Source organism: Aspergillus terreus, genomic scaffold, assembly GCF_000149615.1.
Source record: "Aspergillus terreus NIH2624 scaffold_15 genomic scaffold, whole genome shotgun sequence".
Lineage (NCBI taxonomy): Eukaryota > Fungi > Ascomycota > Eurotiomycetes > Eurotiales > Aspergillaceae > Aspergillus > Aspergillus terreus.
This window is the reverse complement of record NT_165938.1, coordinates 66,769-87,495: the sequence shown is the minus strand read 5'-3', so window position 1 is coordinate 87,495 and position 20,727 is coordinate 66,769. Positions and strand designations below refer to the sequence as shown.

The following is a 20,727-nucleotide window of genomic DNA, read 5'->3' as shown; positions in this document are numbered from 1 at the left end:
GGGTATAGGTAAACCATGCTTTTCGTCCTGGCAACGATGCGCCCACCTGGGCTATCTATCATGTGCGTTTCGATCCCTTGATGACCCCTTCCATAATCTCGCGAATTTGTTTGCAGCCGTCGATTCCAACCGCCAGCATCGTCTCGATGTACGAGCAATGAACCTTGGAGTCCATGTTCAGCATCGTCACCTTCATATCCTCCTCGTCTGTGTCCATGGCATTCTCCCCGACGGGGATGGACGATGTAGTACCGACAGTAAGGAATGGCAGCTCCTGCTCCTCGGGGAGAGACAGATCCAGCAGCGGGTCGAGTTGGTCATTGTGAGGGTCCCGAGGCGTCGAGGCGCTCCCACTCATGCCGGCGGTACAGCCACACAACAGACCGGGCATCGGGATACCCGCATCTACGAGAGCTAAGGTGCATGCGTTTACGGCAGCAGCCAAAAGCGATCCATCGGACGAAAGCACCGAGACATGAATGCTGATCGTGCTGTGCGGGTAAAGGTATGTGTGCAGGTGCGACTGGAAGGCGGCGCGGAGGGTCGTCGCAACTCGCGAGGATTGCCTGATCAATCAACCCGAGTCAGAATATCACTATGGAAGGGTTTCTTTGAAAATCGAGGCCACTTACCGATCGCTTCCTCCGGCGCGTCTCTTGCGGTCAACCCCTGCAAAGCCGGCAACGTTCACGTCCACCTCGACCACCGCACCGGATGACCCTGCAGATCCACCGGTTGCATCGCCGCGACGGCCCTCGGCGGGTCCGTGGACAGAGCACATTATCGTCGTATTTCCCATCGCAAGGTAGGAGGAACCGGAGCTGGCAGGATTGGTAGAAATTTGCGCTTGGAACAGTCGGAGCTCGTTCCACCGGCGGCCATCGAGGCGCAGTTTTGTGAGAGGGTATGTCGTGGATGTATCGAGAGGCATCTTGCGTGTATATCGCTGTAGCTCGTGATCGGTTTGGTAGGATGGTAGATGCGATGATGTTCAGCGATTTTTCCCCGCACCGACTGCGGCGCTCGACGGAGAGGGCGAAGTAACGTGAGTTGAATATGAAAGTGATGTTGCGATGATAGAACCCTCCCAAATGCGTTCAATATCGCAGATAACACTGGGTCGGGTGCAATGGTGGAAAATGCGTGGTATGAAGAAGAGAGCGGAATTCAATCGGCCGCAAAAATCGATCCGTTTAGCTGGTTTCCCGATTGGGAAATCCCGCTCCGCATTCAAGCCTCACCCGACTTCCGATAACTTCATCTTCCTCTTGCAATCACTCATCCATCTGCTCTCACATCGCTTCCTCTACCACTGTACATGCCATGAGTCACTGGGAACTCCAACCTTCAGATGCCACCACCGTCGATGACTCGGACGATGACGACGACCTCGACGCCTATCTATCCAAACCAACACCCCGTAAGTTCTCCGCATGCGACTACTCTGCCGGACCAGTTCTAACTTCGCGCAGGAACCAAACCGACTCGTCCACCAAGAGCGATCACTCCACCGATTACGCATCCTATTAAACAAGCATCCTCCTCCGTCGAGAACAAGCAGACCCCCGTGGCCAAGGAACCGTCGTCCGATAGCGATGGCTCGTTCAACGAGGGCGCCGCCGCCTACGAAGCATTCAAACGACGGAAATCCCTCAAGCGCAAACGAACCTCGACAAGTGCGCGCAAAGGAAAAGTCAAAACGCCTAAGTCAGAGACCCCCAGCTCTTTTGTTGGGAAGGTTCCGAAACACGAAGACAAACCCCGGCCGCGTCGCCCCCTCCGGGAATATGGTGAGAAGGTGCCGTCAGAGGATGAGTTGATGGAGTACACCCTTCCAGACTACCTGCAGAAACGTCGCTCTCTGTTCGAAGGGAGAATGGACCGTCTCAAACAGTCAGGGTTGAAGTTGCCCCCCAATTACAACGATGTCGAGTTCTCGGACGACGAACGGCTCGAGTTCTTGCGAGAAAAGCCTGCATTTACAGCTATGAACCCGTGCAGTCCGTACAAAGACATCACACTACCGTACTCACTTGGGCTGGTCCCGGCGCCAATCGCGCAGTGGTTGCGACAATATCAGGTGGACGGCGCTGCATTCCTTCACGAACTATTTGTCTACCAGAAGGGCGGGATCCTTGGAGATGACATGGGCTTGGGAAAAACTGTGCAGGTCATTGCATTTCTTACGGCAGCTTACGGTAAAACTGGGGACGAGCGAGATGCAAAGAGAATGCGGAAGATGCGCCGCAGCGGCCATGGATGGTATCCTCGGACCCTCATTGTGTGCCCCGGCACGCTGATCAGGAATTGGATGGCGGAGTTCGACCGTTGGGGTTGGTGGCATGTTGACTCTTACCATGGGGACAGCAAAGAGCTCGCACTTCAAGCGGCGAGGTCCGGAAGACTCGAGGTGTTGATCACGACTTATTCCACGTATCTCCACAACAAAGATGCCATCAACATGGTCGAGTGGGACTGTGTGATTGCCGACGAATGTCATATTATCAAAGAACGGACGTCGGAGACCACCAAGGCAATGAACGAGGTGAACGCGTTGTGTCGCATTGGGCTGACTGGCACGGCTATCCAGAACAAATACGAGGAACTGTGGACGATCTTGAATTGGTCGAATCCAGGAAAGTTAGGGCCGGTGACGACTTGGAAACGGACCATTTCGGAGCCGTTGAGGATTGGTCAGTCGCATGATGCAACGCTGCACCAGCTGAGTAGAGCCCGGAAAACAGCAAAGAAGCTCGTGCAAAACCTCCTCCCGCAATTCTTCCTCCGCCGTATGAAGTCGTTGATCGCTGACCAACTGCCCAAGAAGATTGATCGAGTTGTTTTCTGCCCGCTCACTGATACCCAGGCGGATGCTTATGAAAACATCGTCAACAGTGATATTATAACCTACATCAAACAGTCATCCGAAAAATGCGACTGTGGGTCAGGAAAGAAAGCAGGGTGGTGCTGCTACACACATCTGCCATCGGGGAGAAGTTGGCAGAGCTACGTCTTTCCCGCGATGGCTGTTTTGCAGAAGCTCAGTAATCACCTGGCCATCTTGATCCCACAAGCAATAGACTCCAATGACAAGCAGGAAAAGGACAAGGAGATGTTGGAAATCGCAGTTCCAGACCAGTGGCAACAACTTTATCGCACAAGAGACTCCATCGTGAACTACGCCAACCCTGACTTCTGTGGGAAATGGAAAGTGCTCAGACGTCTTTTGAAATGGTGGCATGCGAACGGAGACAAGGTACTTGTCTTCTCTCACAGCGTCCGGCTATTGAAGATGCTGCAGATGCTGTTCCACCACACCAGCTACAACGTCAGCTACCTCGACGGGTCCATGAACTATGATGATCGTGCGAAAGCCGTCAATGAGTTCAACGCGGACCCCCGACAGTTCGTCTTTCTGATCTCGACCCGATCTGGTGGTGTGGGTCTTAACATCACGTCTGCAAATAAAGTCGTCGTCATGGATCCCAATTGGAATCCATCATACGACCTCCAGGCCCAAGATCGTGCGTACCGTATCGGCCAGTCACGAGATGTCGAGGTCTTTCGTCTCATCTCTGCCGGGACCGTCGAGGAGATCGTGTATGCCCGACAGATCTATAAGCAGCAGCAGGCCAACATCGGCTACAACGCCAGTTCGGAACGGCGCTATTTCAAGGGTGTGATGGAGAAAAAGGACCAGAAGGGAGAGATCTTTGGTCTCAACAACCTCTTCGAATACCAAAACAAGAACATCGTGCTTCGGGACATCGTTAACAAGACCAACGTTGCTGAAAGCCGCGCCGGTGTGCAAATCATGGACATCGACGTGAACGAGAATGATGCGAACGATAATAAATCCGACATTAGTACCCGGAAGCAAAACTCCGAAGACGAAGTCATGAGCCAGCTTGCCGCCATGATTCGTGGTGATACCGAAGACTCCACTATGCAGGCCTCTCCAGTGCCGAAGAAACATGATCCCATCCAGGCTATCCTGACAGGTGCAGGGGTTGAATACACCCATCTGAACAGCGAAGTGATCGGGTCATCCAAGGTGGAACAACAGCTTAGTCGGCACGCAGAGCTTGCCGGCGACGGCGTGAGCAATGTTCAAGTTTTTCGTGATTCGCAGAACAGTTCTGGGTCGACCGCGTTGCAAAAAGACGGCAAACCCGTGCGCTTCAAATATCATCCTCCCCCGGATGTGATGAAGCGGCAATTCTGTAGTATGGCTAAGCGGTTTGGATTTCCGAATGCAACGGAGTTTGCGCTGGTCGTGGAAAGCATGACGCAGGCACAGCGACGCGCTTGTTTAGAACGCTGGTATCGGGAACGGCGCGAGGCACTTCTTGGGAGCGGTGAAGATTCATGATTACTTTGGTACGATACTGATGCTACTATGATACCCTATTCGTTTTAGGAGTTGGTCAACGCATACATAGGTATGGACATAGACATTTGGTCAATACATTTGGATTAAAGTTTGTCAAGTAGGCATCTATCATCGTAGCATTCATAGGCTATTCACCTACAGCCACGCCAAAGTCCACAAAGCCGGCAGGGACGGCCACTTCTCCTGCCAATCGGCCAGAATATGCGGGACTTTTTCGTCGAAGCTCTGCCTTGCCGGACCGGTACCATTCTCCCAGCCATCCGGGCCATTCAGACGACGCTCCTGGGTCGCCGCCTCATTCAGTCTGTTCGCAAGGTCGAGGATAGCCTTGCCACCGACGAGGGCCTCCTCATGGTTATCCTTGATATCGACGTTGAAGACATGCACGGGGCGATTCAGCGCCGAGCCCTTGTTCATGAGATCGTCGACGACGGCATCCCAGCAGCGCTCCTCGCAGGTGATAATGACATCGACGACGCCGCCCTCAGTGCCCAGGGCGCCCTTGTCGCCCTTGGAGACGTGGTCGACGCGCGGCATGCCGGGGACCCAGTCCTGGAAGCGCTCGGGCCCCCATTTCAGGTTGCGGTTGCGCTCCAGCATGTTCAGCAGGCCGTTGTGGCGGTACAGACGCTCGTCCTTGGCGAGCAGCTCGTCGTACATCTGCGCGTAGGAGGTGGTGTTGAAGTTGTAGACGTTGGGCTGGGTGATCGAGGGCCCGGGCAGGCGCACGAGCGACCCCGTGCCGAACGAGATCACGGGGAAGGGGGACGGCGCCGACGACAGGCGCAGGTGCGCCTCCATTGACCGGTTCTGGTTGGAGGCGCAGACTGTGCAGAAGCGGAGCTTGTAGGAGTCGGAGGATTGGGAGGGCTTGGTGGTGTCGTCCGAGGTGGATTCCTCTTGTTGGGGGTTTTCCTCCGGGGGAGGGGGCGGTGGTGGAGGGGGCGTCGCAGTGCCTGCACTGGACGGGAGACGGGGGTCGTGGGCCATGGTGTATGGGTGGAAGAGATTGTTTTATCTTGTATTATGGCCTAGGGGTGGGATATGATGGAAGTATAGGGTAGGATTAGAGATCTAGTGTTATAGTCAAGGTGGTTGAAAGATGTGTGCTGTAGGTTCCTGCAGAGTCTACGCGGGATTAGCCAGCTGTTCAAGCAATTGACTTGCGTTATAAGGACGAAAACAGGGCTCGCAATGTGAATCAGAAAGATGAAAAGCGTATAGTAATTAGGTTGTCCGCATGGTGAGCTCGGACAGCTCCAATAATAAAAATCATCATGGAATTGCAGGGTGGGAGATGCTGGGGATACGAAGAGACATACCGTTGAAGAGACTCGCATTATCTGGACGACTACAAGAGAATGATTGTGGGATGGAAGAAATTGACGGTGTTGTGGGCCGGAGCCCTGAAGAGCAGATGAAGAGAAGAAGAAGCGGATGAATCAACAAGACGAAAAAGAAGAAGCGAAAAGAAGCTGTCAGTCACGTGGGAGGACTAGCCCAGTTCCGTTGCTGATGTAAGCCATGCTTTGGCTTCACAAAGAGCCAAGAGCCAAGATAGATCAACGCATGGTGTTACTTGCATTATTTCCATAAACTATGCTCAGTCTCGAAGAACATTAACTGTGGTTTTGTTGATCCCATAAAATACCAGTGAGCACATTATTTGGGGAGTCGTTGTTCGTCAATGCCTTGCACGGGTTGGTAGAATGCGGCATATCTCAGCGAGTATACACTGTCTTACTGTTGTTTGTTCGGGTATAACTGCTTCAGTGCCTTGGCATTTCTCCTTTCCTCTTTCTGTCATCTCTTTGTGACGACAGCTCTAGCGTTCGAACTGCCCTTGCATCCGTTCTGTCTACTTACAACCTCACCCAATATGGCGGGCAATGAAACCTCTTGACGGCCTCGATAGGGGCGCTAAATACGAGAGGCTCGGACGGCCACTCAAGGAGACCATACCATATGTCGACCTGTGGAAGCCAGGAGAGCTAGTTTGGCCGGTGGACATCCCAGAGAGCTTACGCACCGAAGACTTTTATCTCGGTGACTTTGGCTCGGCAATGAAACTCGGCGACCCAGTAGTACGGAAGTGCTTCCCACCTGTGCAATTTCTCTCTCCAGGTCGACTTTATGGGATGCATCCCAGTTGTGCGTGCGGCATGTGGAGCCACATGGCCGTCTTCGCAGTGCTTTACCTTGGCCAGTCGCCTTTCCACGCCTTCTTTGAAGGTGGGATAATGACTTGCATAGTCAAATGTTTTGGGCCGCTACCTGAGCAGTGGAGGGGTCTTTACGTTCATCCAAAAGGGCTCAATTCCTTGTATGATCAGAGTGGAACGCCTGATCCAAAGCATGATCCTACAGCAAGACTTGCACACTTTCGCAAGGACACTGACCCAGCTGAACGAGAACTTGTGCGCATCATCATGTGTAAAGTTTTCACTTACGACCTAGAGAAACGCCTTACTGCAACACAACTTCTGCATGATCCCACATTCAGAGCTCTCATGAATAAGTATGGATGTTGATGTTAAGACACTCGGTTTGTGCCCGTCCTTGTTTGTTTGTGCATGTCAGAATCTGTCTCTCCACTTTCCTGTGAAAGGATTGTTATCTTTACTCCAAGAATCTGTCCTGTCACTAGATTTCTGAGTTAGAGATGCATAGTGTGTCTTCTTGGACTCTTGGCCGCATGGTGTCCTGGGCATCGGAATGACATGCGGGGTCACAGATTATGGCAAGTCGTTCCGAGCCGTCAAGATAAACCAAGATTTAAAGACCCGATACTCCATGGAGTGATCAAAGAACCCTGTTCTCTACTATAGACTCTCTTACCAACCATGGAAGTAGTCATCATCGGTTCCGGAGTCATTGGGTTACTGTCCGCCCAGTATCTGGCGCAAGCAGGCCACCGAGTGACAGTCATCGCTCGGGACCTACCTGGCGACGAGACACAAGACTGGGCAAGTCCATGGTATTATTTTTCGACCATTTTGTCGTGAATAACAACTGACAAGCTCAGGGCTGGTGCAGGAATTTTCCCCCAACCCGATACCAATGGTCGGGACCTACAGGAGGAGACCTTTATAGAATTCTGGGCCCTGGCGCACCGCGACCCCACCAGCGGCGTGCAGGTCGTCAAAACCACCGAGTTCTACGATGACAGGACAGACGACTCGAGTATCTGGTACCAGAAGTTAGTGCCAAAATATCGACGTATACCGTCCCAAGATCTCCCCGAAGGCGCCAAGATCGGCTTTCAATACCTGTCCATGACCGTCAACCCGGCGCGGTACCTCCCATGGCTGAAGAAAAAGCTAGATGCGGACGGCGTGCGCTTCATCCGCAAAGAAGTCCACTCCTTCGACGAAGCCGTGCAAGAGTCCGGAGCGAAAACTGTTGTGAACGCGTCCGGGTTGGGTGCTTTCGAACTCAGTAACGACAAGGATGTGGTAGCTGTCCGGGGCCAGACGATGCTTGCGCAGACAGACTTCGATGAGCTGATGATGTGGCAAGGCTCACAGTACACGTACGTGATCCCGCGGATGTACACTGGTTGTGTGATTATCGGCGGAGTTAGCCAGGAGGGGAATTTGGATCGAGCGGTGGATGAGAACCTGAGATCGGATATCCTGGCAAGAGTGAAGAGGCTCACGGCTGGAGGTCTTGATGCAGTGGAGTTAAAGGCGCATGTGAAGAAGGATATCGTTGCGTTTCGGCCTGCGAGGAAAGGAGGATACCGTCTTGAGACGGAGGGAAATGTGGTGCACGCATATGGATTCGGCGGTTTGGGCTACACATTCAGCCATGGAGCAGCTCGCCGAGTCCGGGATCTCGTTAGCTCCCTGGCACATAAAGGGGGACGGGAGAGTCGTCTCTAGGCGAGATGGCGGTTGAATTTGTAGATAGAAGGATATTTGGTGTATGCTACGGAGGAAGTCCGACAGGAAAGACCTATTTGAACTATCATTTCGCCCTTTTCTATGGATAAATGGTATACAAGGTAGTAATTCTCCTATGCCGATATTGGACCACATTGGCTTCGAAAAGAGCAAGGATATATTGGATCTGTCTCTCCAGCGCATCTAGATCCGCCGAACGTGGGATGTGTGGATGTGCCCAATTCACATACAGGGATCTTCAACATTGATACCAATTCGCTGTCATATCTCCGGCATCTCTGCCGCCACAACTTTTATCGACCCATAATATACATTGACCAAAGAGCAACTCATAGAGGCACGATGAGAGTCTACATGTTCGGCCACAGTGCGGCACGTCATGTGGGGCTCATCCGGGATACTGCTCACTGCTTATCTCCGGCGGATACCTGAGACGAAGTCCAAACCTCATCTCCCTCAACCCGTGATAGCAGGCTACAGTGCAACGATTGCCCACGATGAGGCCCGCTTTGATCGTGGTTGACATGCAAGAGGACTTTTGTCCTCCGGTAAGCGACGCCTAAGAATCAGGACATGCGACAGAGTTCACTAACGCATCCCTCGAACAGAACGGCTCTCTCGCAGTCCACGAGGCACGATCCATAGCCCCTACCATCAACACCCTCCTCGCCAATCCTGCCTTCGCTCTACGCATCGCAACCCTCGACTACCACCCACCGAACCACATCTCCTTTGCGCCCAACCACCCCGCCCCGAACAACCGCCCCTTCGAGAGCTACGTTATCATGACCAACCCAGCGCCGGACAAGCAAGACGAGACCAAGCCACAACGCCTGTGGCCGGTGCACTGCGTACAAGGCACGAAAGGTGCCGAGATGATCCCGGAGATCGACGCCAGCCGCTTCGACCTGTACGTGAAGAAGGGGCTGCACCCGCAGGTGGAGATGTATTCGGCCTTTGCGGACGCGTTCGGGAACTTCAAGACGGCTGAGGGCGACGACGGCGGCGAGTCGGTCGATATCGATCTGCGCACGTTCCTGAACGACAAGAATATTACCGATGTGTTTGTGACGGGGGTCGCGGGCGACTATTGCGTCAAATTCACGACGATGGATGCCGTCCGCGCCGGGTTCAAGAGCTACTTTGTTGAGGATGCGACACGATGTACGGTGCCTGGAAAGGACTGTCTGGAGGCGACGAGGGAGGAGCTGCGCGCGGCGGGGGTGAGCATTGTTCGGTCTGATGGGCCGGAGATTGCGGCGCTGTCGGGTTGAGCGGTGACTGTCCTTTGGAGTCTTCTGAGAATCAAGTAATGAGTCATGACTGAGGGCCATTTATACACGCGGGCACTATCAATTGGATGCTCTATATACTATAATAATATCGTAATGAATGGAATAACAAGATTCTAGGCGCGTACTAGCGGGTACCGTGAGACAATGATGCATTAGCCCACGCCACAAGGCTTGGTCTATATACCTTGTACCCGTCAACGAAAGTATATGGAGTACAGCTGTTGGGAGAGCTTACGGAGTATATTCTAGGTATCGTAGGAGCACACGGCCGTTGAGACCCAAATACCAGGAGAACCCTGGAACGGCGACGCCCCGTCAGTATGACAGGTCCCCACCGGGTGGAGTGAAGTTGCTGTTGCTCCTTGCAGCTCCCTTTCTCCAAAAAAAAAGGAGTCAACGATTTCACTCCCTTCGTCCCCCACACAACAATCTATGGCATGACGCAAGTCGACGAACAAGCCCTTCTCGAATCACGTCTGGAGCGGGTCCATTGACCGACGATCCTCCAAGTCGCCACGCAACCGAAAGCTACTCCGACCGTTGAATCCGAACCAATCGTACCGGCTCGATTCACCCAGATCCCAACCTACCTATCCATCAGCCATTCGCTTCACATTTCCCGCCAGAGAGGAAGCTCAACGGCCTGTCTCGGCACCGACGCAGGGGTCCGCGAGCGAGCTCCGCCGACGTCATGCCTCACGAGGTGAAACTCTCCGCGCCGCCTGTGGCGACCCTGTCAGCCCGGGAGAAGCCTAGCACGACCGATCCGCCACAGCGTTCACCATCCCTGCCGTACTGGCTGGTCAATGTCCCGCGCGCCAAATGGCCGACCGAGTGCCCTAGTTTCCTGCGCAACCAGTCCGAGAAGAACATTGGCATCCTCGCGACCCCGGACGAGGCGTATGTTCCGCAAGGGTGGGAGGTGGTCAAGGAGATCGTAGGTGAGGTGGACGATGCGGTGCTGACCTAGTCTCGGAAAGTGGATTCTGACGACTGATTTATGCAGCGACCAACCGGATTGATCGGTTCCAGCGCCTCCCCAGTAGTCTGCGGAAGTATCTGGAATACAAGGAGCGCATCGTGGCCGAGTATGGCTCGATCATGCGGTTTATCATCAGGGAGCGTCTCCGCTGGGGAGATGGAAAGGCCGAGGACCTGAAGGCACGGGGACGGCCATTCGAGTTTGAGGGTGAGTGGCCTTGATAGAACCTGGTGAGGCGGTGCTAATGGGCGGCAGAGGATATGCGGATTCTCTACAATGACTGGCCGTATGGGGTCGAGGAGGGGATTGTGCATCTAGTGGTCTGGACCAAGTTCGCCCTGGAGGATGACCCAGCAACGGGGGATTTGACACCGCGCGCGAGACAGGAGATTGATGATTATGTGACGAAAGTGTTCCGATCGCGGATGCCCGCGGATGAAGTAAGTTGGATCAAAGGACGTTTGACTCGAATGTGGTCCCAGGTGACTGACTGATCCATGGCAGGTGATCTGGTTCCGAAACTGGCAGTCCCTCAAGTCCGTCCATGCGGTTGAACATTTCCATGTCATGCTCCATCATCCGGATGAGGCGTTTCTGAAGGAGATCACGCAGGGGGATGTTCCGTTGCATGCACGAGTGGAAGAGTAGAGTAGATTAGACAGCTTCAGTAGTGTGGTTTGATTTCCGGCTAATTCCTGCGGAGGTCTAGAGGGTCTAGAGAGTCTAAAATCTAAGGATCTAGAGGACAAACATGCTGTATAGATGCCCTGGACGGTTATCCACCATATCGGATCCGGCAACCCAATCTCAACCTCGTCCTCTTCCCCTGACCGAGCCCAACAAGAAACTAAAGAATCATACCTAGTTAGATCCTAGATCACTGCATGATGACGAAGGGCCTCCCCACTCGCCAAGCCGGCAGCCCCTCCTGGCTGGCTCGAGCATCAATCAACAGTCCCTCGTGGGCCCAACCAGGCGTCAACTGGGAACAGCGAGGCGGTCAGAGACGCACATCGCGCGGTCAGGGCTTTTCTCCCGGGAAAAAGAAAGTCTCTGCACTGGGAGAGAAACGGACAAGGGACGGACGAGGAGAAGAGGGGAAGATGCAGGACAGCAGAAGGGCGGGGGAGAAAAGAGGCACCAGGACGATCGCCAGTCGGACCAAGTATAGTATGTGAGTGTGGTTGTTGGCAGACCGGAGGGCGTCGACGAGAACAACCGAAAGGCCGTCCGGAATCCACTGGGGGTCTGCGATCGCTTCATATAAATCTACCTTTTTCTCGTCTTCCGTTGTCTTTGTTTTCCCTCTTCCTCTTCTTCTCCTTCTTTCTCCTTGTTCTTCCATCGTGTTCGATATACTAGCCCACTCGTGACCCCACGAAGAAACGATCCCTGCGGCGTCTCTGCAATGGACCCTGACTGACACGAACCTCGAATTCCATCTGATTTTATCGGCTGATATTAGTTTGTCTGAATTTTTGAGACCCTTCCGAATCCACGATGGTGTCGTTGGTTGAGCATATCCGGCGGCGGTCGTCCCTCAGTGAGTTCTACTCAGTCCCACACGTCATCCCCTCTCTGGCGGGCAACTTTCTTTTTCCCCAAGCCAACCTCCACCACTTCTCTCCATTTTCCTCCTCTCCACTCCATATCCCCTCTTATTCTTGCGTTCTCTTTTCCCTCCTTTTCCTTCCATCATGTCCGCTGACTGGGGTTCCTTTTTCGGCATCTCAGGCACTCGTTCGTCGCTCGACGAACCCAAGCCTGAAACCGCCAGCGGCGATGACGAAGTCGTCGAACCCGACCACGGAAATGGTATGTCTTGTTGCGATCCTCCGTGTACTCCGACCAACTGACTCCCGCAGTCCTCTCTCACATCATTTCTCAGCTCCGACCGGGTGCCGACCTGAGCCGGGTCGTCCTGCCCACCTTCATCCTTGAGCCCCGGTCCATGTTGGAGCGGATCACGAAGTAAGCGCGCTTTCGGGACTCGTGCGAGACTACCAACTGACCGATGGCTCCCAGCTTCATGGCCCACCCCGAGACTCTTCTCCCAATGCCTACCATCGATGACCCGCTGGAACGCTTCGTCTCCGTTGTCAAGTTTTACCTGAGCGGATGGCACATCAAGCCCCCGTATGTCGATTTTCACTGTGAAGCGGACAAGGGGGATTTGGCTAATACCGGTGTAGAGGCGTGAAGAAACCGCTCAACCCCATCCTCGGCGAGACCTTTACTTGTTACTGGGACTACCCCGACGGAACCCGCGGATACTATATCGCCGAACAGACATCCCACCATCCCCCCAAGTCGAGTTACTTCTTTATGGCCCCCGAGCACCATATCCGCATCGACGGCACCCTCAAACCCCGCAGCAAGTTCCTAGGCAACTCCGCCGCCAGTATGATGGAGGGGATCGCCATCCTGCGCTTCCTGAACCGCGGGAAAGACAAGCAGAAGGGGGAGCGATAGTGCGTGACCAGCTACTCACTCTGATGACCCCGAGACTGACCAGACGTTTAGCATCCTGACTCAGCCGAACATGTACGCGCGCGGTATTCTCTTCGGAAAGATGAAGTATGAGCTGGGTGATCACAGCTACGTTCGCTGCCCGGAGAATAATCTCGTTGCCGACATTGAGTTCAAGACCAAGGGATACTTCTCCGGCACGTACAATGCCATCGGAGGGACCATCAAAAATGAGGCGACCGGAGAGGTGTACTACGAGCTGTCTGGTATGTGGAACGGCGAGATGGATATCAAGGACGTTCGGGTACGTATTCCCGCCCGTCATCTTCCCTAAAGACCGTTGACTGACCCCGCAAAGACGCATGAGAAGACTCCTCTTTTCGACGCAACCCACGCCAAACATACGCCGCCGTCCGTTCGCCCCATCGACCAGCAAGGCGAGCGCGAGTCCCAGCGCTTGTGGGCGAGCACCGTCAAAGCGATCATCGCCCGCGACCATGAAGCTGCCACCGACGAAAAGACCAAGATCGAAGACCGTCAACGAGAGGAAGCCGCCAAACGCGCCGAGGATGGGGTTGAATGGCATCCGCGACTCTTCCGTCGCACCCAGGGCGGGCCTGGCGGGCTTGACGAGGGCGAGGAGGATCTCGACTGGATCATCAACGCTGAGATGTAAGGACCTTGCTCGGTTGACTATACGGCTGAACTAACATGTCCGTAGCGATCCACACAATGCCGAGGTCGCCACAAAGCAGATTCTCGCGATCGCACCGATCCTAGACGGCCAGGTTGAGTCGACCCAGTTCCAAATCCCCCCGCACCACCCCAAGTCTGACGGTGCGACCTCCGACCAGAACGGCGCCAGCGAGAGCTTAATATGAGGGCGGCTTCTCTGGACATCAACCTACAACCATGCCCGCACGCGCACTCCCGCCGGAAAACCAACGAAAAGAGACAAGACAACGGTAGAGCAATCTTGGGTCACCCGCGACGTAGTTAACCTGCGCAGAGGACCTACCTTAGACCGTGCGACGACCATCCGATCCAAGCCATTACTCATGCCCTCTAGGTCTCCGTCCATACAGCATCAATCATGCACATACAAGCGTACACATGTACATGACGGCAGGCCCTATCGTCTTCAACACCCGGTCGTCACCGATTGCCTACCGAGCAACTATATTGGATACCCGATTGCAAATTATTGAATTCTCTGTTGATCTATTTGATATATACTTTATATTATTACCGTTGTCGTATTAGGGAGATACAGGTGATTGGATAGGAGGAGTCGGAGGGTTGATATATACACTACCGTGAAAATACTTGGCTCATAATGAATGGATGTATGTATTTTCTTCCTTTCCAGATACAATTCAGGGATATCTTTCCGTATAGACCAAACGCCAGCCCCAACACCTAGACCGTAAATGTACAAAATTACAAGGCACAGGCAGCCGCATGCTCCGGCTCAAGACGGGTACAACTCGCCACGCGTTCCAGCCGCCCTTTCCAGCTCCCGCCGTCGACTGTTTTTATTGCCCAGGCTGCCGGAGCCTTCCCGCTCTTCGTCGGCGAGGGCGGTTTCCTCCTCGATCTCCTTTTCGGTTTCTTCGCGCAAGCCCAGAATGTCTGGGGGGATGAAGCTCATCTGCACGCTGGGGGCGCCTTCAATATAGCGCAGCTGTTCGCGGATGGACTGGACCAGATTGTTGAGGTAGGACCTGGGGTTCTTGTTCTCGAGCTTGCGCATCTCGGACAGCGGGGGGAAGAGCGAGTAGTCCGGGCCGAAGTGGTTGCGGAACTTGACGACATCGGGGATGACGGGGTCGATGACGTCCTGGGCGTCGATGAGGATGGAGGTCTCGTGGGCCCAGGCGCGGGAGACGTTGCGCGGGGTGTAGCCGCCGCCGCCGACGACGAGGAGGGGCAGGTTGAAGGTCTTGACGAAGGCGACGCAGGCACCGTGGGCGGCGACGTTGAGGTTGAAGCAGCCGAGGCGGTCGCAGCCGAGGGAGTCGGCGCCGCACTGGAGGACGATAGCGCCGGGGCGGTAGGTGTCGACGCAGGCGCCGACGACGTCGCGGAAGAGCTGGATGTAGGAGTGGTCGTCGATGCCGTCGTGGAGGGGCACGTTGATGGCGTGGTGGGCGCCCGGGTTGAGCGGATGGGTGGGGCCGGTGCTGTCGAGGGCGCCGGTGCCGGGGAAGAAGTTATCCTTGTCGTACTTGTGGAAGGAGACGGTGAGGACGCGGTCGGTGGACCAGAAGGCCTGCTCGACGCCGTCGCCGTGGTGGACGTCGATGTCGATGTACATGACGCGCGGGTGCAGGCGCAGCAGCTGCAGGATGCCCAGGACGATGTCGTTGACGTAGCAGAAGCCGCTGGCCTCGGCCTTTTTGGCGTGGTGCAGCCCGCCCGACCAGTTGACCGCGATCTCGGCCTGGTTGTTGCAGAGCTTGCGCGCCGCGTCGACGGTGCCGCCCGCGTACAGCGCGCAGTAGTCGTACAGCCCGTCGAAGATCGGGCAGTCGTCGCCAAAGTTGAACCGCGCGATGTTCTCGCTCTGCTCCGCCTTCTCCATGTCGCCCGGCACCACCTGCCGCAGGAAGTCCAGGTAGTCGGTCTTGTGGAACTCGGCCAGCTCCTCGTACGTCGCCGCCCGCGCCAGGTACAGGTCCATCGCGTGGTGCATGCCGTACGCCATCACCAGCTGCTTGGTGAGCGTGAGACGCCACGGCTTCATCGGGTGCGACTGGCCGAAGTGGTGCAGTTCGACTGCCGGGTTGGCGTGCCACGACACCCGGTAGCCTTTGGGTCGGGGGAGTCCATTGCGCGAGAGCCGTTCGAGCGTGACCTTGTGGTCGTCGGTGAGGGTGGGAGCTGACGGAGGGGTGTATTCTTGAACGATGGCTGATCGAGCCATGCTGGGATAATCGGGATTGGTAGGACTATGGCATGCTTGTGAGGAGTTGATCGGGGGTGTCGTTGAGTTGAGTTGGAGTTGAGGATGCGGATGAAGATGGGAGAAGATGGAGACAAATTCCACTTGGTGCCTGAGGTGTGTATTCTTAGTAAGCAGTCGCCGCTTTGTGCACAGATCTCAAGTCGTGTGCATTAGTCACTATGTCCAGGGTTTGCGGCACATGGACCCATGACGGTCGAAATTAACTCATAGAGTTTCTGCCGAACAGTACCTTAGACATCAGTGGCGAAAGAGAGAAAGAAGCAAGGTAAACAGTATGGTACACCACACCGATGTCGGATCGGTTACAGCGGCAACGGTCTCTTGCCGGCGACATATTTAACAGCCGAGGTCGCGATGCCGTTGGGTCTGTGCAACTATAATCAACGAACTCAGAGAACAACCTCCAATCACTCGTCCTTTACTTCGAGTACACGATACCGCTATCTAAGCTTAATCATGGTACTGGTCAGCGCCGCCACTAAGCTTCGGCGCACGCTTGAAGACCCGCAATCCTTTATTGCGGCACCCGGAGTGTACGATGGTCTGTCGGCGCGGATCGCCCTGTCCGTCGGCTTCGACGCTCTATACATGGTGCGCCCCTTGCCCTATGCAGCATCCCATCTCTAACAGACCCAGACAGGCGCAGGCACCGCAGCCTCCGTGCACGGCCAAGCCGACCTGGGCATCTGCACGCTGAACGACATGCGGGCGAACGCCGAGATGCTGGCAAACCTGTCCCCGTCCGTCCCCGTCATCGCCGACGCAGACACCGGCTACGGGGGCCCGATCATGGTGGCGCGGACGACGGAGCAGTACGCGCGGTCGGGGGTGGCGGGCTTCCACATCGAGGACCAGGTGCAGACGAAGCGGTGCGGACATCTCGGGGGCAAGATCCTGGTGGACGCGGCGACGTTTGTGACGCGGATCCGGGCAGCGGTGCAGGCGCGGCAGCGCATCGGCAGCGACATTGTGGTGATCGCGCGGACGGACGCGCTGCAGCAGCTCGGGTACGAGGAGAGCGTGGCGCGGCTGCGGGCGGCGCGCGACGCCGGCGCGGACGTCGGGTTTCTGGAGGGCATCACGTCGCGCGAGCAGGCGCGGCGGGTGGTAGCCGACCTGGCGCCGTGGCCGATGCTGCTGAATATGGTGGAGCATGGGGCGACGCCGTCGATTACGGCGGCGGAGGCGCGCGAGATGGGCTTCCGGGTGGTGATTTATCCGTTTGCGGCGATTGGGCCGGCGGTCCAGGCGATTCGCGAGGGCATGGAGAAGCTCAAGCGGGATGGGATTCCGGGGTTGGATAAGGAGATGACGCCGCAGATGTTGTTTCGAGTGTGTGGGTTGGATGAGAGTGTGAAGGTGGATGAGGAGGCTGGAGGGGCGAGCTTTGAGGGAGGAGTTGATTTGTAGGAGGCAATGGACAGTTGGATGCTGTGTTGGGCTTATGGTTGGCATAGATATACAGTCTGATATACAATGAATCTTGATCGAATGCTGTGGTAGCAGCATATACAACACATGCATGAAAGCAGTGACTCTATGTAAATAGATTGTCAAACACACTGGATACTTAGGTAGTCATGTTCTGAGTCCGGGCATTGATTTTTTTTGAACATCACTAGTATATATACCATCAAACAGGCGGGGGTTTTTTTGATGGAAACATTCTAGAGAACTATTTATTTAATTTACCTAGTTCCTCGATGTCCCATTGTTGATCACCGTCAACTATCCTGGAGGGTTAGACTTGTATTTCATAGCTTTGACCAGTCCATCTGTTGAGTTTCTGCAATATATTCCATCAAAATGCTCTTATCTCAAGCCTACAGGATATACTCAGTGCAGTAGTTATGGAATCACATGAGAGATGAATAAGCATCGGCAGTGCGGCTAGACGATCGACGGTGATGACGAGTCCAGTGAGATACTTTACTCGCTGATCCTGCAATCCTTTGAGAAAGGAACCGTACCTGTAAAGACCAAGAGAAGAGAAAGACAGTCGACAGTCAACTGTCGACTGTGACTGAATCATTTTCTGAATCCACTTGATCAAATCTGATAGAAGCAATCTCCAGGTTCATGGTTGCTCCCGCACGAAACGCTGGTTCCGCGATCAACCGTGGGCCGGCAGCCCACGGATCCGTTGTTTATTTACGTTCTCATTTCCACGAAATCTTACAGCATACGGGACGGTCTTGGAAGTACCTAGGTAGGAGTCATGGAACAATGAAATCAGCTCGTAATCGGTTCATTGTTATTCCATCTCCCAAGAACTGGGCGTCGACTGGCTTCCATAGTCGGGCTCGGCAGGAACGCAAGCGAGTGCACAGTGGCGAGACCGTTGTGGACACACAGACACGACATGAGCAGCGCAGTGGGGACGGCAAGTCAGGGCCATCTTTTTGGCTGGCCAGGTCTATGGAGTCGGCGAGATGATCAGTGATGATCTATCTGTACTTGTACGAGTAACGAGTATTGGGTATACATACCTTGAAGGGCAGGGTACTTCTATAGGTAAGGTATCATAGTACAATGACTGGATCTCTGGGTTAGATAGGAGGTCCTGTTCCTGCTGTTCCTGAGTTCCGTTGCTGACAGGGATAAAGGGGCAGCCTAATACGCGTTGGCGGTGGTACCTCGCATCTCGGCGCCTCGCCGGATGTCTTGGAACTAGCGGTGACGGGGGGGATTGGTCGAGGAGGATCGTAGGGGCGGTTGGCCAGGAGTTAAACAGCTGACGGGCATTGAGAGGATTTCGACTTTGACGTGGTGTTACTGTGTGTTGTTGATGTGTGTGTTTGTGTGTGATGTGGTGATTGATGTGTGATGATCGGTTAGGCTGTCAGGCACATTCCAATTTCCGCCCTTCGCTCATTCCACGGCTGGAATGTGATCTGTGTAGTTTATTCAATCATCTATACAGAGTACGCTTCTACTCTGTACAAGAGACCCTACCTACATACATACAGATAGAATGGAGTAAATCCCTGAATAAAGAGCAGACTGTGTGTATTCAGACCCTGTATTGTACTCGTATGTATGGACCAGAGTCTGGACCCTGGCCAGTGGGGCCACCAGTCCAATCAGCCGTGGGGAGACCCCGTGTACTCCAATCAAACGGGCAGACCCCTGAAGGGCCCCTTTTTTAATTAAAATGAGTTCATTTACGGGGTCCTACTTGCTAGTACTCCGTACACTAAACCGCTTCTTATTTACTCTGCCCTGTGCCGTCTCTCCCCTTCTCTCCCTCTTTTCTCCCTCTCTCCCTCTCCTCCTTCTCTCCTTCTTCCTTTCATCTCTCTCCGGGTCCTCGTCCATTCCTTTATCCAGAGCCTGCTGTTGCTCAGCCATTCTTTTACTCCTCTTCCAATCTACACTCCTTCCTGCGTTCCCGGATTCTCCTACACCCTCACCATGCAAATCAAAAACTCCCTCCTTCTGGCAACGGCGTTGACCGCCGGCTCGTCTGTTGCCCGTCTGCACGGCCACGAGCGCCGCCACGTCCACAACGACAAGCGCGCCGTCGGTGACATGGTCTATGCCACCATCAACGGCGTCCTCGTCTCCTGGATCAACGAATGGACCGGCCACGCCGCCACCGCCGTCTCCAGCGACTCGCAGGCGGAGGCCACCACCGTGCCCACCACCGCGTCCGCGTCCGCGCCGTCGACCGTGTCGGCCGTCCCCACCTCCCCCGTGACCCTCACTCCGGGCTCCTGCTCCGACTGGAAGGCCACCCGCGACGACGACAACTACTCGACCGACGGCTTCGGCGAGCGCACCTACGCCAACGGGCTCGAGTACATCTGGTACAAGGGCAACGTCGGCAACCCGTGGGGCAGCAACATCATCGAGGTGGACGGCTCCAAGGCCTGCGAGTACAAGCACGTCGTGCGCATCGGCGGCCAGCATCAGAAGCCCTGGACCATCAAGTTCTGGAACAAGATGGGCCCCGACGGCAAGCTCACCGGCTGGTACGGCCACTCCGCCCTGACCATCAAGCTGCAGCCCGGCGAGACCAAGTACGTTGCCTTTGACGAGGACTCCCAGGGCGCCTGGGGTGCCGCGGAGGGCGATGAGCTCCCCACCGACCAGTACGGCGGCTACGCCTGCACCTGGGGCGAGTTCGACTTCGGCAACACCCACAACAACGGCTGGTCCGGCTGGGACGTCTCCGCCATCCAGGCCCAGTTCGCCAACCTCTTCGTCCAGGGTATGCGCATCTGCGACGCCGAGGGCCAGAAGTGCTCCGCCATCTCCAGCCTCGCCAAGTCGGTCCTCAACGCCTACACCAAGGCCGAGGAGGGCGTCGACGGCATCGGCGGCAACCAGGTCTCCGGGCCGGTGCGTCTTCTCGTGGATATCGACTACAACGAGTAAGCTCGTCGCGGTAGACGGGCCAGTCCTTGCTTCGCTGTTGTATCTTCTTGATTTCTTGTCTATTCAGTAAATGCATTTCTTGATAAAATTTGGGGTTGGAGGTGTTTTTTTGTGTGCGGTGCACGGTTCGTCCGGACCAGCAACCACCGTCCAACGGGTTCGCTTGTACATACATATACCATGTTATGATGATATACCTTATACTATTGGAGTGATTCCATCCTTTTCATTCTCGTATCTTTCTCGTGACGTTGCGCCAGCCGCCTGTTGCCGGGATATAAATACTCTCACGCTTAAGGATAGGGGTAAGATGCCTAGGGAGTATCTATATTTAT

General features: G+C 55.0%; 11 protein-coding genes across 11 annotated transcripts in view; 7 read left to right on the top strand and 4 right to left on the bottom strand.

Moving 5' to 3' along the window:
- Positions 1–58: 58 nt before the first annotated feature.
- On the bottom strand, positions 59–931 carry ATEG_09516 (exosome non-catalytic core subunit SKI6; the record flags this gene model as incomplete). Its single annotated transcript, XM_001218137.1, has 2 exons — positions 59–566; positions 633–931. 2 exons carry the CDS (start codon positions 929–931, stop codon positions 59–61), a joined length of 807 nt encoding a protein of 268 aa, XP_001218138.1.
- A 160-nt stretch (positions 932–1,091) lies between these two features.
- Positions 1,092–4,372, top strand: ATEG_09515 (putative DNA excision repair protein (Rad26L); the record flags this gene model as incomplete). The annotated part of the gene is made up of 3 exons (XM_001218136.1): positions 1,092–1,314; positions 1,352–1,420; positions 1,473–4,372. 3 exons carry the CDS (start codon positions 1,092–1,094, stop codon positions 4,370–4,372), a joined length of 3,192 nt encoding a protein of 1,063 aa, XP_001218137.1.
- A 320-nt stretch (positions 4,373–4,692) lies between these two features.
- ssuA (RNA polymerase II subunit A C-terminal domain phosphatase) lies at positions 4,693–5,383 on the bottom strand (the record flags this gene model as incomplete). Its single annotated transcript, XM_001218135.1, has 2 exons — positions 4,693–4,697; positions 4,729–5,383. 2 exons carry the CDS (start codon positions 5,381–5,383, stop codon positions 4,693–4,695), a joined length of 660 nt encoding a protein of 219 aa, XP_001218136.1.
- Positions 5,384–7,236: 1,853 nt separating this feature from the next.
- ATEG_09513 (FAD-dependent oxidoreductase) lies at positions 7,237–8,277 on the top strand (the record flags this gene model as incomplete). Its single annotated transcript, XM_001218134.1, has 2 exons — positions 7,237–7,370; positions 7,419–8,277. 2 exons carry the CDS (start codon positions 7,237–7,239, stop codon positions 8,275–8,277), a joined length of 993 nt encoding a protein of 330 aa, XP_001218135.1.
- Positions 8,278–8,795: 518 nt separating this feature from the next.
- Positions 8,796–9,572, top strand: ATEG_09512 (nicotinamidase; the record flags this gene model as incomplete). Its single annotated transcript, XM_001218133.1, has 2 exons — positions 8,796–8,846; positions 8,907–9,572. The coding sequence occupies 2 exons, from the start codon at positions 8,796–8,798 to the stop codon at positions 9,570–9,572; spliced, it is 717 nt and encodes a 238-aa protein (XP_001218134.1).
- A 712-nt stretch (positions 9,573–10,284) lies between these two features.
- On the top strand, positions 10,285–11,223 carry ATEG_09511 (GIG1 family protein; the record flags this gene model as incomplete). The annotated part of the gene is made up of 4 exons (XM_001218132.1): positions 10,285–10,534; positions 10,600–10,782; positions 10,831–11,015; positions 11,080–11,223. 4 exons carry the CDS (start codon positions 10,285–10,287, stop codon positions 11,221–11,223), a joined length of 762 nt encoding a protein of 253 aa, XP_001218133.1.
- A 1,049-nt stretch (positions 11,224–12,272) lies between these two features.
- ATEG_09510 (OSBP family protein) lies at positions 12,273–13,925 on the top strand (the record flags this gene model as incomplete). Its single annotated transcript, XM_001218131.1, has 7 exons — positions 12,273–12,390; positions 12,441–12,546; positions 12,601–12,711; positions 12,768–13,046; positions 13,099–13,348; positions 13,403–13,716; positions 13,766–13,925. The coding sequence occupies 7 exons, from the start codon at positions 12,273–12,275 to the stop codon at positions 13,923–13,925; spliced, it is 1,338 nt and encodes a 445-aa protein (XP_001218132.1).
- A 590-nt stretch (positions 13,926–14,515) lies between these two features.
- On the bottom strand, positions 14,516–15,970 carry hosA (histone deacetylase HOS2; the record flags this gene model as incomplete). Its single annotated transcript, XM_001218130.1, has 1 exon — positions 14,516–15,970. One exon carries the CDS (start codon positions 15,968–15,970, stop codon positions 14,516–14,518), a length of 1,455 nt encoding a protein of 484 aa, XP_001218131.1.
- Positions 15,971–16,468: 498 nt separating this feature from the next.
- On the top strand, positions 16,469–17,422 carry ATEG_09508 (isocitrate lyase/PEP mutase family protein; the record flags this gene model as incomplete). Its single annotated transcript, XM_001218129.1, has 2 exons — positions 16,469–16,603; positions 16,649–17,422. 2 exons carry the CDS (start codon positions 16,469–16,471, stop codon positions 17,420–17,422), a joined length of 909 nt encoding a protein of 302 aa, XP_001218130.1.
- A 2,004-nt stretch (positions 17,423–19,426) lies between these two features.
- aspf4 (allergen Asp F4) lies at positions 19,427–20,392 on the top strand (the record flags this gene model as incomplete). Its single annotated transcript, XM_001218128.1, has 1 exon — positions 19,427–20,392. One exon carries the CDS (start codon positions 19,427–19,429, stop codon positions 20,390–20,392), a length of 966 nt encoding a protein of 321 aa, XP_001218129.1.
- A 198-nt stretch (positions 20,393–20,590) lies between these two features.
- The window catches only part of ATEG_09506 (uncharacterized protein), a gene marked incomplete at both ends in the record, with an annotated part of 1,611 nt that continues 1,474 nt past the window's right edge, over positions 20,591–20,727 (bottom strand). Inside the window, one exon of the mRNA XM_001218127.1 lies at positions 20,591–20,656. Within this exon, the coding sequence (XP_001218128.1) occupies positions 20,591–20,656 (66 nt within the window). The remainder of the gene's footprint in view (positions 20,657–20,727) is intronic.